Source organism: Aspergillus caelatus (genome assembly GCF_009193585.1).
Source record: "Aspergillus caelatus strain CBS 763.97 unplaced genomic scaffold BDV27scaffold_138, whole genome shotgun sequence".
Classification (NCBI taxonomy): domain Eukaryota; kingdom Fungi; phylum Ascomycota; class Eurotiomycetes; order Eurotiales; family Aspergillaceae; genus Aspergillus; species Aspergillus caelatus.
The window spans coordinates 83,698-97,341 of record NW_022475401.1 but is presented as its reverse complement, the minus strand read 5'-3'; the positions used below and the strand labels follow the sequence as shown (position 1 = coordinate 97,341).

Below are 13,644 nucleotides of genomic sequence, written 5' to 3'. Positions count from 1 at the left end.
CCCCCCCCCGCCCCTCGAAAGAAAAAGAAAGAAAGGTCCCACTCCCCGAAAAGGAAAAAAGAAAAAGAAAAAGAAAAAGAAAAAACAATAGTGGACGAAATTAACTCGACAGGGGTAATGATCGGGTCTGGTTGAAGGAGAGTCTCCTTATTCCTCCATCATGGGTATCGACACCCGCAGACCGATCTTACCTGCACCCACTGAATCTATTGTCGACACTACCACCACTGGTGGTAGCGTAACAGGGACTGATTTGGCAACTGACGTATCTCGACGCACAGACAAAACGTCGTACTCCATACCGGACGACGGCAGTCCCGTAACTATCTCCACTCGGCGCAAGAACCGTACCCACGGGGACGAATCCAAACTGTCCCGGTCAGCGCAGCACTCCCAGACCTCCCTGCTCATCGAATATTTCGAGGGCGGGAAGGGTTCTGGCTCCTTGGTCTCCCGACCCAGTGTCCGAGTTCGAGTCACTCCTTCAAACTCCCGGAAGCGCAAGGATTCAAAAGATCACATCCAGATTACTGAATCCAACGGGAACCGCAAGCCCGTCTACTCGCGCCGGATTTCTTTTAGCTCGCCATCCAGGAACAACAAGTCCAGTGATGATTATAGCATCTGCTCTTTCAACTCAGGTACCGATGAGAACCAGCAGCCCTCTGGTCATACACCCGTGGAAATCGAGCTTGTGAATCGCGACCAGAGCAGTGAGCTGTCTAGCGACGCAAGATATTTCCAACCAACCTCGGACATCTCGTCGATGCCCGCGGATAGCATGCTAGAAGCCTCCTCTTCTAACATACGACGAAAACGCAGCCAAAGTTCATCGCGAGAACGTGAGCACAGTCCGGAATACAAAGACTATCTCCAGACACCCAGGCGACAAAGAAGCCGCAGCCTGAGTACGGAACGCATCGCTCATCGAGTGGCGGAGAAGCTGAGTAACGATCCTCGTGAGACTTCTAAAGGCCAACTGAATAAGGGAGACACTGCCGACTTCCACGAACCAGAGTCCAAGTCTCGATCTCACTTATCGGCATACCCAGACGAAGACATGAGTCCAAATCCGAGTTTGCTGAGCGCGTCAGCGTTGTCCGCCCATCGTAAATCTGGCGATCAATATTCCTTCCGGTCTGGCACCTCCAAGTCATCGATCAACAACCCAAAGCTCCTCGAGACCGTTGAAGATGCCATCCGTCGGTTGATCTTGCCCGAGCTAAAAGAGCTCAAGAAGGACCAAAAGGTGATGACCAATACATCCAAATTCGAACGGGACATGAATACATCCCACTCTTCCGGGAGCACCCCATCGCGAGACGAGCTCGGAAGACGCCTCTCGAAGCATGCCAGCGCTCCCGACGTGACGCGGCCTACCGTCGTCCTGAATAAGGATGGCCAGGACGAGGGTATAGTCCTTTCCGGCGAGCCAGCTCCCTCGCAACATGAGCGCAGACCCAGCAAAGGCAGCGAGGCACCGTCCGAAAACAGCTACGTCAAATGGGGTCTTCGGCCAGAACTAACAGAAAACGAGAAGCTACGTCGGCAAAAAAGCAAGGGGCTGCGGGATGCCGAAAAGGCCGCCAGGGTTGGCTCAGCTCTGACCGCAGCCGCTCTTAAGCACCATGATTCTCGTTCCAGCATCGACAAAACCGAACGACGGAGGCCTAGTGGCCCGGGGAGTCGCAATGGCAGTTTCAACGATACCGAGTTGGTCTTCCAGAAACACAACGTGGCACCCATGCCGCTGCGCAGCGCGATTGAGTCGGACATGACCAGAGACTCCCTTCTTTCTGAACAGACTGCAGAGCCCTATGGTTCCCGTGAAACATCGGTAATCCACGATGCTCGTAGCCCGCATCGAGATTTGTTGGATTCGCGATATGACCTTAAACACAGCAACTTCTCTAGCCACGACCTGTCGCTCCACGATTATCCTGAAGAAGATTATCGTGAACAGAGCCTTTCACCTGTAGGGGACGCTGCCGCGGGAGCTATTGCAGCTGCCGCAGCGGCCAATCTCTTGGATGAACATTCCGGGCATCATCACGGCTCTAGGTTCACTGACCGTCGACGCACCCTCAGCCCAATCCAGAGTGTGGCTAGCAACCAGAGCGAGTCCCACATCAAACAGGATTCAATCCAGCCGGTTGAGCATGAATTTTCCGGGACTGAGAAGGAAATGGAACAACGCCTCTCCATAGATTCGCTTTCATCTGCCCCAAGCACCAACCTTGCAAGGTCTTCACGGCCTCACGGTATTAGTCTTGCAGGCCAGAAAGAAATCCTACGACATAACAACAAGTATGGGGCTGAACTTGGGTATGAAGAATCCCCCGCCATGTCACCACGATCGATGACGGAGACCGCAAGTACTGACCCCAAAAGGATGACCGGCTTTATGGACGAGAGTGAGGTGAGCTACATGGAAAAAGTAAACCAACGTCAGCCCGTTGCAGGCATCGGTGCCAACCCTCAGGTTATCCATCCCATCGCAGTCGAATCCGCGGTAGCCTCTCTTCTTGATCCGTCAATTATGGACACGAAGTCCAACCAGTCTGCGGCCAATCGCTCACAGACTGATCTCTCCCGGCGTTTGGAAGGCCAAAGTCCCAAGCCAGCGGAAAGGGCAAACCAGACTCCTCACGGGTCCCGCCAAGGAAGCCCTCTAAAACAACGCCAAGACGCCTCCAGTCCAGATGCGACCTCCTTCCCCCGACGAATGGGAGCCACGTCGCCTCCCCAGAGTGTTACACAGTCATTGGAAGACCAGACCGACCCGACACACATGTTTTCTGAAGACATCCATGACCGTGAGAGCCCCAGTCCAGAAGCCGACCGAAGTCCGGATTCTGAATCGGAGATCAATACGAATCCATCTATTATCCAAGGCCCAATCGGAGGAGGCATGCATGGAGGTGGCTGGGTATATGAGCAGACGCCAGATAACCGTGGCCAGTCGCCTATGTTTGACAATGCTGGCTCCGCTGGCAATACAGGCCCGGGGTTAGGTGGCCAACCCGATTACGGTCATGACTACTATGAAACAAATGACTACAACCCCGATGACTACCTTGATCATCAATACTCAAGAGGTCCGTTGTTTGGCACGCCGCCAGGCAAAGATGAGGGTTATGTGTCCGCCCCAAACCCTCTCTCACCGGGTATCGATACGCCGGAACCTTTGGACAAAGGGTTCGGTGGTATGGACACCAATGGCATGGGCCTCTTCGATAGCCCTACTGGAGCTGATGATCAGTTCATGTCTGGTCACCAGCGGCAACTCAGTGGCTACTCACAGGGTGTCGGCTCGCCTCTGTATGACAGTGCAACTGGGAGGGGCATTGACCGTATTCAGTCCAAAGATATTGTCGCACTCATGGACCATGTAAGTAATTCGGTACAGAAATTAAATTTCGCGAACTGATTCTGACTTGTACACAGCTCACCGTGCGCGACGCCCAACGAAACGCCCGCGATACGGAGATTCTCGTTACCCTTGTTAGAAGCGCAGCGGAAATGCGCAACTCGTTCGAGGAAATGAAAAAGTTTATTGCTCAGCAGGACGGGATGCTCATGGAAGCAAGTGACAAGCAGCATGACCGAACGTATCGAGCTCTCGGAGGACCTCGCCCACTACCGGCCAGCACCAGAAGCGCCCGCCAGTCTTCTGCAGACGACGAAGACCTACGCTCCAAGCGTAAGAACGTTTTCAAACGTGCACTTAAAGGACTCAGTCTCAAGTCTTCCAACGACCTATCCAGGATCGAGGACATGCTGGAGCAACTGCTCGATGAGGTTGAAGCACTCCGCGATGGTCAAGACGAGAGGCTGGGCCGCAGTGGGCCTCGGTCTGCCAGTGTAGATCCAGAAGGCTACGAGCCCGAAGGACATGCTGGAACTTCTTCCCCCGACCATTCCGGGTACTTGCTATCTACTTCTTCTCGGCCAATGCCAGAATCTCGTGGTAATGGACTGCGGAGAGATTCTGAACACCGTGTCAGCACTGTTCCAGAAGCCGATGAGGAGATGGAAATCAATGAGCGTGGAGAGTTCCTGGGCCCAAACCCGGCACCATTTAACAACACAAACGGCCCACAGGACAGGGCTGGACCCTCCTCGGCCTCCACACCACCTCGGGCACCCATGGCCTCTGGCGCTCTCAGTAATGAAACGTCCCCGAAGACAAATGAGAAGTCCAAGAAGCACAAATCAAGCAGCTCCTCGTTCTTCCCCAAGATTTCCCGTTGGTCCAAAACCACGGCATCGTCCATGGGAGACAATATCCGCAATAGCATCCAGCCAGGCCGCAAGGAGCGCCCGTCTTTCGATGCTTCGCGTTCAGGGTCCGATATCCAGGGCCCATACAAGGCCGCTGACTGGTACGATCCACAAGGCGACGACAGGCTGCGGTCGACCTACACCCTAGATGACCAGCAGCAGGAGAACCGGCCCCCATCGCCTTTGGTTCCTTCCCAGGTTTCGGAAGCTCCGAAATACAGAGCTCACCGAGAGAGTCTGGATCTTCAACATCCTCAGCCTCGCCAGGGGCCTACTGGCCGATACCAGTCTCAGCTAGAAACACAAGCTCAGATCTACGGGATGCCGCCTGGTGCCCCCTCGGACCAGTGGAATTCCAATCCGAGCCTGTCAGCTGGGAATCCCAATCCGCGACACAGCAGCGGCGCCAGTCGTCTCTCCCCGATCTCGGATGCGGGCTACTCGGAGGCCAGCTCTCGACATACTGGTCCACCGAGGCCCCCAAAGATCAAGGATGATGGTCCATTGGTTCCTGAGCGGCCGCCAAAGGTCAAGGAGGACGATGAGCGATCGTACGTGGACCGCGTTGCTTCGCGGGTAAGTCTACTTTCGTCGAGGGTGTTGTAGTATTGAAGAGAAGCTGACTGAATGATTAGAATTCTGCATTACGCTCTTCTCCGCGCAGCACACCGCCCCCCCGTAAACCTACCGGGCCTCGTCCGCTGAATTCGGGCAGTCAATATAGCAGTCCTAGCCGAAGGAAGCGGAGTCAATATCGAGCAAGCCCTGATCAGGTCGACGAGGAATCTCTCTATTAGTCTCGCTTGACGAGTAGATGCCAATACTTCCTTACGACATTATGACTTCTGCCATTCACAAATTTCTCTTCTTTATGATTCTACGTATGTTATGCCTAGCGTCCTTGCATACGCACGATGATTTGATTTACAACATGTTTATTACCGGACAAGGGGTGGATGAGGCTGTAAATTTTGGTTTTCTTTCTCCTTACAATACCATGTACCTGCGATGTCCAATAGCGATTCCCTTCTCTTCCACATATCTTGTTGGCTATTGGTGATGATGCTTCTTACCATGCATAATTCGAATCAAAAGCACTCGATCATGTTCATGTTGATACAGTCTAGAGTTCAGGATCACAACATGCACGTTAATAATCAATGGTGTGAACACCAGGCCATAGCAGCATTAATTTTGACGCTTTCCCTCTATTGCCTTTCTTGCCTTGTGAACACATGCTGGCGTATTCTGGGTTGACCATGGCATGAGCCAATCTATGCGTTCTAGAGAGCACACGATGCTCCCCCTTCAGGATAATACAGTCGTCCTTCCTAGTTTTCTCTCGGCGAGGATGTACGAGAAGGAAAGAACGACTGTGAACGATACGGAGAACTTCTTATAAGTCGAATTCCTCCTATCGTCCATTCAATGAATTGTACCACACTTTCATAGTGCTCACCATCTATTTCTATAAGACAGCCGTTACCAGATACAGCTCGCTATTCATCACTACTTGTCTTTCCTCTATCGCCCCACGCCCGAGAGGCCCAAGATGCCATACTATGTCCATATAGCAGCGAAGGGCACTAGCATTCATGTCCTCACCACCGTTAACCGGGAAACTGCCGACTATTTCTACCGACAACTGCAACAGTACACCCCCATGAGGGTCTTGGGATACATTCCAATCAGAACAACCTACTACTCGCCCACATTATGGTCCATCGACCCAACCCACGAGAATACCATCTCGTTATTGACCAATCTCATCACCGACATCGACCAGGGCACGAACGAGGAAATCCCTGAGGCAGCACAAAATTACCTGAAAGGAAAACTCTTCATCAGCCCGCTTACCAGCCAGATAACTTTCAACCCTACCAATGCTTCAGACGACAATGCGTCTGGCAACATCAATAATCGATGCTACTACATCCGCAACCGAAATGCACCAGAGTGGTGGTTCGTGCCTCCCTATAAAGCCAAGGTGAATGTTTCAACAACGAACCGTTCAAAATTCCACATTCAAATTTGCCCTGAGACCAGAGAACCTCTTGTCCTAGTCGGTGGAGATGTTCTCCAGCTCATGTTGATTGAACCGGGCAACGCACGCCGGTTTGTGATCCTTTCCTTTGAAGACCACCATTTGATGTGCCCCTTAGCCGGTAACGTGACAACTTCTTTTAAGTTCCACTTCTATGAATTGAGGAAAGGGGAGTTCATTGGTTCTGCACCGTTTTCGAAACAGGGCAATCCTGTGCAGTGGACGTCGACTGACGCTCTGACTCAGGAAGGGCCCGGGGAGGATTGGATGCTCGTCGCTTCGGAGGATGTACCTTGCTGATGTTGAGGATTTGATATATCTGCTTGTCTTGTTTGGCAGTAGGAACGGACTAAGTCATTATGTATACAGAACCATCATCTCTTCCGCGCTCACTTGGCAATTCGGTTATAGAAAAAGCTACAGTCATTTCCATTAATAGACTCAATGATTGGCTTCCAGAATGAGGACGCTATTATACTTACCAGGAAACATGAATGAGTTGGGTTAAGCCAAAGAAAAAATAGTGTAGAGCCTGTTACTACTAGCGAAGTGACTGTCGTAGGGTTGTTGTGTCCAGTTGCTCTTTCCTTTTTACGTGACGGTCAATTCCTCATATTCAGAACCGTTCTCAATTTCCAAACCCACCTTTTGTTCCCTTGATAACAATTATCAGCCTCTTTTGACATCCTTTCAGATATACACACTCATTTCCAGCAATGCCTTCCCCATCAGCTCTCATGGCAACCCACACCGACGAAGAGTCTACTCTTCCCCCCAGCAACCCCATCATCATCAGCACCGGTGAAGTCCTCTCTCTTCTGGGAGCCCTCATAACCCTGAAGCTTCTCCACGCTGTAGCATTCCTATTTCGCCTTGACAAAAGTCGGAAACGACCACTGAAAAGCCCAGTCGTTAGAGCTATTGTTCGCAGAGAGCAACTTATCATCAATATTTTCTTATCCGTCATGCCCGAGGGTGTCTTCCGCTCACCCACAATCCCGGATGCAATTGAGATAGCACATTTTCCATCAGTTGATGGGCCTGCAGATGAGAGCCGGACATCATCTGATGTGCAGAGACCTCTTATTCATACCTCACCTTGTGTACCAACTGGATTTCGTCTGTGGCAGTGTGGGTCAAGCCGCGGCGTGGAAGCTTTTCCTTCCAGCCATCAACTCCTAGAGTCAGGACATGCAGCAAGCGAAAGAAGCAGTGCACAACGGTTACTCTGCGCCAACGAGGATGAAGAACAGGGATGTTTATCTGTCTCTCACACCGATTCTCCTAATGTGAGCCAGACAAGCGTAACTACTTTGAACCCAGAGTACGCTGCATTCAGGGCTGAGAGACAGCGCTTAAACCCCGCCAGTCGGCCATGGTCTGTTGACTCTGTTGGGTTGCCTTTAATGAACGACTCGTATGCGATCTTGATATTGGAAGAGGTGTCAAGGTCAGCTCCGTCAACGGAGGGTTTTCCTGGAAGATTTTCTATCAGCGAAGGGTCGTATGGTAATACTTTGTCTATGACGCCACACTGTACAAGAGGTCGGAGTGTGACTTCTGTGCGGCCGTTTTCGGACCTGTGATATTGGATTATTCTTAGCGTTGCTTGGAGTATCTGAGTTGCTGCTTTGGCTAAGCAGTCTTTTATTATTAGCCCAGTGATTGAATCGCTGGAGACGGACATGGGAGTTTGTTCATTCTACTAGTCTGTACATGCTGTTTTTCATATACATAGCGCTCGTTTCAAACACACTGTTCCTCGTGAATTGTATGTTCGAGATGTCCCATAGACTTGACAAAGATCTTAGCACTCTCTAGCACACGCTGCCTACAATTGCCGTTTACCTCCGTTCCCATGAAGCCACCACGAATATCGTCAAAATCCAAATCCTCGACGGCCTTCCAGATATTATGCACTTCATCTGGAGGCAGAGGTATCTATGTTTCCCAGTCAGCCAACAACAAGCAACATAAAGGAAAAGAAGAGAAAAGACAAACCATATTGGGATAAGACCACATAAATGTAAAGGACACAGTCCCAGGCAACCTGCCAACATGATAAATCCCACTCGGCACCACCCCAATCGAATCAGCAACCAACAATACCCTCAACGACCTCCACCACAACACCGAACTCCCAGGAAAATGCCCCCCAGTCTTCACAGCCACCAAATCAGCATCCACCCCAGGAACCGGCAACCGTGACGAATCCCAAAGGACCTGCCTCTTCCCCGTGCGCACCACCCACTCTCTATCCTCCCGCGCCAAATAAACCGGACAGTCAAAGATCTCCGCCCAGTGGAGGTGTGTGGTGTAGAAGTGCGGATGCGAGATAACAATTCCTTTCAGGCCACCTAGTTCATTGATCTTGGAGACGGTCTCATCATCGATGTAAGTGATGCAATCCCAGAGGAGATTACCGGTAGGCGTACGACATAGTAGGGCACGTTGGCCGATGGCCACTCTCGGGACGGTATGAATGGAGATTAAATCCTTGTGGATTGAATCTGGGGTGAATTCGTTATGATATGTTCTGGTGTTTTGGAGAGTGCGGAGTGTTGTCCAGGATTGTCTTTGGCCCGGGGGGGGAGTAGTATATTATAGTTAGTACTTGGTTTCCTCTTATAGAAATATATAACTACAAATTCCCCTCTCTTCTTTCCCTTTAGGATATACTTGAATCGAAGTTGTAGTTGTAGATAGAGGAAGGGAAGGGAAGGGGGATATAGAATTTACCCAGTCGCAGGAATGAACTGTCTTGGATCGTCGCATATCTTACACGATGATTCGCTTGTTGTAGGATACTGTGTTCCACAGGTCGAGCAGATGGCTAGATCTAATGAGTTGGACATTTTGAGATAATGTAGTTGGTTGTTAGGGGAGGTACTTGGGAAGTTCTTGGGGTGAGGAGGACGTTGTAGTGGTACTTTTTAAGGGGGGGGGGGCTTCTGTTAAGGTGCGGGGGAGGCGTCACATGTACCATGGTTAGAACTTATTGCAGGGTTTACGTCACTCGTTGATCTTGTTACTAATGTATGTGTTTTCTGTGTTGTTTTATTTTGCTTGGAGGGAGTGCATTGGTGAGTTGGCTGAGTTGGCTGGGATTTATGTGAAGGGTACTACTGTAGGGTAAGGTAGGGTTATATTGCTAACTTATGTGGAGACATAATTATTCTGATACTTTTACTACTATTTATCAACCCCAATTTATCTTTCTACTTTGATCTCATATTTTTCAAAGAGTGAAGAAGATATGCGAGGTAATCACTTGCAGAAGTGATTTATGTATTGTATGTACCAACCGTTCTCTAACGTTCTCCTCGTTAGGGCACGATTCTGAATCGGGACTTGAATGTAGCTAAAACTACAAATCCTAGCACCGCCCTTGATATGGAATGTGCAGAATTAATACTGAAAATAACTGATTCTAGACCTCGATAAGGCCTGCAGATCTAATTCTTGGGATAATCTGCGATCTATTTCTTAATGCGTGGGAGGCAGAAATTGGCTTACTTAGGATAAGTGTAAGGGCAGGAAAGAAAGCGAGTATATTACCACTAACAATTAGCGTCCTAGAGGGGAAAGTATTCAGCTACTGAGCAAACACAAGCTATGGAAAATATCCAATTTACTATGCTATCAGAAGCCTAGTATATAATGTGAATAAGTATTCTTCTATATCTAACATAGACATCAGAAACCCAACCATCTATTCAGTGCATAACAATCGACCTCCCAGGCCAATTTCCAATATAAGTCAGAAAATTAAAGACCACTAACAAAGCCGCCCCCAAATCCCAAGGAATGCCCCCTCCTCCTCTACTGGCCCCCAAGATGTGGGAAAAACCCAACATAATAATCCCGCTTACCCAACGGCACGCCTTCCTTCCTTAGAATCCCATACGCAGTAGTAAGATGAAAATAGATGTTGGGCAAGGCAACGCTATGAGCATACGCCGCAGCAGTCATATCAACCGCCTTTTCGGGGCCCATCTTCGTCGTCGCGACAACGTCAGCATGTTGATTGACGACGTCCTTATCGGCCTCGTTAGACGCCTTCAACACCGTCTCAATACGCTCGTAGCACTCGGCAAATGTCGTGGGACTGCCATCGAACATCACCGGCTCTCGACCGGTCAGTCTTGCGACTAGGTTCTCGGAGAACTGGGTCGCGATGCGGACTTGGTCGGTTAGTGGGTACATGTCCTCATGGAGGCGGGCTGCGAGGAGAGTGGTGGCATTGGGGTGTTGCCCAGCTTGATGGAGGATGTGGGAGAGGGAGTTGAGGATGGCTTGGACTACCGGGATGGTTCCGTCGTAGAAGGTGTGGGCCATGGTTGGAATGGATGAATCGGAAGATTTGTATACAAGACTTGTGTGGAAAATGTTGGATATTCGTTGGATTGGATTCCAATGTAAGATGGATGGAGTTACTCGTCTTCCTTTTATATTGGAAGATCTTACGGTCTATTACAATACAAGTTATGAAACAGATCGAAGGGTCTTTTTGAATCTAACTATACGCCGTTAAAGTGGTATTTTGATGCAGTCACTTTTATATATATACCCTAATTCGCAAATCTTTACCATCAACACGGCAAGATGACCGAGTGGTTAAGGTAAATTTGCACTGCCCTACAGTAATCAATCAACCAATCATCTAACAGTCCTATCAGGTGTATGACTCAAGCTACAGCTTGTCCTAGAACAACTAGGGTTACTTCATATGTCGCAAGACGCGTGGGTTCGAATCCCACTCTTGTCAATTCTTTTTATTTTCATCCACAGTTGAGAGGATCTATGAATAAATAACCTAATTTGATTGACTTAGTCATCAACACGGCAAGATGACCGAGTGGTTAAGGTGTAAGTACTGTGTGACCTATATAGTCCATCGACCAATAATCTAACATTATCCCATCAGGTATGACTCAAGCTACAGCTTGCTCTAGAAAATAGAGTGCCTTCATATGTCGCAAGACGCGTGGGTTCGAATCCCACTCTTGTCAAATACTTTTTTTTTTTTTCTTTCCCCCCGTTTTCTTTGTATCACCAGTTTCTTGCCTGCTTCTCTCATGCTATCCTGACGGATACCTTATTATGATTATTGAAACTGCTGATCTATACAGCGAGTCATACACATCCAGGAAAACAGCTGATTCATAATTACGATCCATGGTGGTACAGAACACCAGAGCGTGAGATATCAATGTCAAGTTTCAAGTGTTCTTGAAACCCAGTCTCTACAAGCTCTACATTTATTATTTCATCATACGAGCGATCCAATCGTCCCTCGCCTTAGCGCCAGCTTTTGAAAGAGCAGCTTCAGGAACCCATAAATTCGATCCATGAAAAGCACCAGGCCCCCGGAAGCGAGTACACCGGACGCATATGTAATGCTCTCATCCCGAAATACCTCAGCCGAGCCAACATCAATATAAGTTTGGGGCAAATTGGACAGATCCTCTGCGCGCCCAGGTACCGCGTAGATGCTCAGACTCTCATCTCTCATTTCTCTTCTTTCAAGAGCACACTCCCAAGCCATTTCGCCAACCCCATGCGTCCACGGCAGCTGGTCACCGTACTGCATCGCCGACACCGTCCTATGGCGATCATCCAACATGGCCGCGAGCAGCAGCTGAGCGTGAACGTCAGGGCCACCGTGGTCTCGTGCGAGAAGGGCTGTCCCGGCTGTGAGACCGCCACCCGCTGATGAACCGACGATTATTATGCGGCTGGGATCAATGCCCAGCGAGTCTGCGTTTTGGCTGGTCCATTTCAGAACTGCGTAGCAGTCTTCCACCCCGGCCGGGGCGGGGTTTTCTGGTGCTAGTCGGTACTCTACTAGCACACAGACTGCTTCAAAATCGGGCACCCATGCGGCGGGAATAGTCGCTCCCTTGAAACGGTTGCCCATGATCATGCCTCCTCAGTGTAGGTAGATGATGCATGGTCTTTTGCGGTTGTCTTTGCTAGTGGATGATTGGAGGATGGAAATTGGAATGTCCCCGCGCGGCCCGGATTTTGTTCGTTCCTCGTGGGTGATGGATGGAGAGACGGCTAATATCGAATCAACAGTGCTTGCGCTCTCTGCAAATTGTCGCGCAGCTGGAAGGTTTTCGCGTGTGAACATCCCCGAGAAGGGTAGGTTAGGGAGGGCTATTTCTAGCTCTCGGTCGAGGGAAGGCATTTTGATTTTGTCGAAGGAAGTAGGGGTTGAAGAATAATGCAAGATAAGGAGTGGGAGAAACAATGGAGTTGAAGTAAATGGATTTGTTTTAACAAGAGAGCTTCTCTTGTGAAGTACATGATGAAACGAATTATATAGTATATATACGTAGTACCTTCTCCTCGGAGCCAAATCCCCAAGGATTCAGCCCGTCTACACCAGCTCCACATTGATTCCACCGACGTTAGCCATTGCGATGACCTATTCTAGTACCTTCATACATGATGAAGTATTCCAAGAGAGTGACATGCAGATGAATCATAATGACTGTCTGAGATCACCAGTGTGGTCAAGTCTCTAAGCATATAGCGGGGGATGACGGTGAGTTGAGTCAATCCAAATGGCTCACATTTCGTTCTTTGTGTCAGATTTAGAGTCAGTCATGTTAACGGGGTCACGTCCGAAACATTGTACGCGAGTCCGGGGGATAATTTCCATAGACTAATCCTACATTAAGAAAATTAGCTGACTTGATAGGTCAGATTAAGCGCAACGCCGTTTCAAGATTCTAAATCGCTTATATGTATATATGGTTTAGGGAAGGTCTACTACAACTCAGGATTTCATATAGTGTGAAATAGACATGAACAAAAGTGAAGAAGAACACATTCCTGAGCACTAATCGAATTATTCTATCTATCCTTGTTAGCCTTGACATCGACTTGGGGCTGACTTCTACATGACCCGCTCTAGCCTCTCTGATTGATGGCCTATATAACTATACATGGTGGGTGTAGTTGTTATATTCAACCTACATACTAGATTTCCAAGCACTAATGCCAAGGGAAAAAAGAAAAAGAACTGACAAGAGTGGGATTCGAACCCACGCGTCTTGCGACATATGAAGGCACTCTATTTTCTAGAGCAAGCTGTAGCTTGAGTCATACACCTGATAGGATTGTTAGATGATTGGTTGATTGATTACTGTAGGGCAGTGCAAATTTACCTTAACCACTCGGTCATCTTGCCGTATTGTTCAGTTGTTTTTCCTTTTTACATTGATATACGGCTCATGCTATAGCCCAACTATTCCGACGGCTAGGTCATCAGCAAGATACCCGCAAATACATGGACCCCTAATCTC

The 13,644-nt window shown here is 49.2% G+C and overlaps 6 protein-coding genes across 6 annotated transcripts; 3 read left to right on the top strand and 3 right to left on the bottom strand.

Moving 5' to 3' along the window:
• Positions 1–72: 72 nt before the first annotated feature.
• BDV27DRAFT_16843 (uncharacterized protein) lies at positions 73–5,187 on the top strand. The gene is made up of 4 exons (XM_032074766.1): positions 73–2,325; positions 2,392–3,391; positions 3,448–4,860; positions 4,920–5,187. The coding sequence occupies exons 1-4, from the start codon at positions 161–163 to the stop codon at positions 5,079–5,081; spliced, it is 4,740 nt and encodes a 1,579-aa protein (XP_031925658.1). The 5' UTR covers positions 73–160; the 3' UTR covers positions 5,082–5,187.
• A 502-nt stretch (positions 5,188–5,689) lies between these two features.
• BDV27DRAFT_16841 (uncharacterized protein) lies at positions 5,690–6,652 on the top strand. The gene has a single exon (XM_032074760.1). The coding sequence runs from the start codon at positions 5,837–5,839 to the stop codon at positions 6,626–6,628; it is 792 nt and encodes a 263-aa protein (XP_031925657.1). The 5' UTR covers positions 5,690–5,836; the 3' UTR covers positions 6,629–6,652.
• A 392-nt stretch (positions 6,653–7,044) lies between these two features.
• BDV27DRAFT_166097 (uncharacterized protein) lies at positions 7,045–7,914 on the top strand (the record flags this gene model as incomplete). Its single annotated transcript, XM_032074107.1, has 1 exon — positions 7,045–7,914. One exon carries the CDS (start codon positions 7,045–7,047, stop codon positions 7,912–7,914), a length of 870 nt encoding a protein of 289 aa, XP_031925656.1.
• An 88-nt stretch (positions 7,915–8,002) lies between these two features.
• Positions 8,003–9,219, bottom strand: BDV27DRAFT_131325 (putative metallo-beta-lactamase domain protein). Its single transcript, XM_032067611.1, has 3 exons — positions 9,068–9,219; positions 8,330–8,903; positions 8,003–8,269 (listed from the first exon to the last, which is right to left on the bottom strand). Exons 1-3 carry the CDS (start codon positions 9,181–9,183, stop codon positions 8,075–8,077), a joined length of 885 nt encoding a protein of 294 aa, XP_031925655.1. The 5' UTR covers positions 9,184–9,219; the 3' UTR covers positions 8,003–8,074.
• Positions 9,220–10,150: 931 nt separating this feature from the next.
• On the bottom strand, positions 10,151–10,666 carry BDV27DRAFT_146882 (DUF1993 domain-containing protein; the record flags this gene model as incomplete). Its single annotated transcript, XM_032070650.1, has 1 exon — positions 10,151–10,666. The coding sequence occupies one exon, from the start codon at positions 10,664–10,666 to the stop codon at positions 10,151–10,153; it is 516 nt and encodes a 171-aa protein (XP_031925654.1).
• Positions 10,667–11,346: 680 nt separating this feature from the next.
• On the bottom strand, positions 11,347–12,637 carry BDV27DRAFT_131323 (alpha/beta hydrolase). Its single transcript, XM_032067610.1, has one exon. It carries the CDS (start codon positions 12,252–12,254, stop codon positions 11,601–11,603), a length of 654 nt encoding a protein of 217 aa, XP_031925653.1. The 5' UTR covers positions 12,255–12,637; the 3' UTR covers positions 11,347–11,600.
• Between the last annotated feature and the right edge of the window lie 1,007 nt (positions 12,638–13,644).

Bases quoted from the DNA above. Each gene is read 5' to 3' on its own strand.
- BDV27DRAFT_131323 (XM_032067610.1), bottom strand. From the start codon at position 12,254: ATGATCATGGGCAACCGTTTCAAGGGAGCGACTATTCCCGCCGCATGG.
- BDV27DRAFT_16843 (XM_032074766.1), top strand. From the start codon at position 161: ATGGGTATCGACACCCGCAGACCGATCTTACCTGCACCCACTGAATCT. The intron at 2,326-2,391 runs GTATGAAGAATC...TGACCCCAAAAG, and splicing joins AAGTATGGGGCTGAACTTGG to GATGACCGGCTTTATGGACG. The intron at 3,392-3,447 runs GTAAGTAATTCG...ACTTGTACACAG, and splicing joins TTGTCGCACTCATGGACCAT to CTCACCGTGCGCGACGCCCA.
- BDV27DRAFT_16841 (XM_032074760.1), top strand. From the start codon at position 5,837: ATGCCATACTATGTCCATATAGCAGCGAAGGGCACTAGCATTCATGTC.
- BDV27DRAFT_131325 (XM_032067611.1), bottom strand. From the start codon at position 9,183: ATGTCCAACTCATTAGATCTAGCCATCTGCTCGACCTGTGGAACACAG. The intron at 8,904-9,067 runs GTAAATTCTATA...CCCGGGCCAAAG, and splicing joins CAGTTCATTCCTGCGACTGG to ACAATCCTGGACAACACTCC. The intron at 8,270-8,329 runs GTTTGTCTTTTC...TGGGAAACATAG, and splicing joins TGTGGTCTTATCCCAATATG to ATACCTCTGCCTCCAGATGA.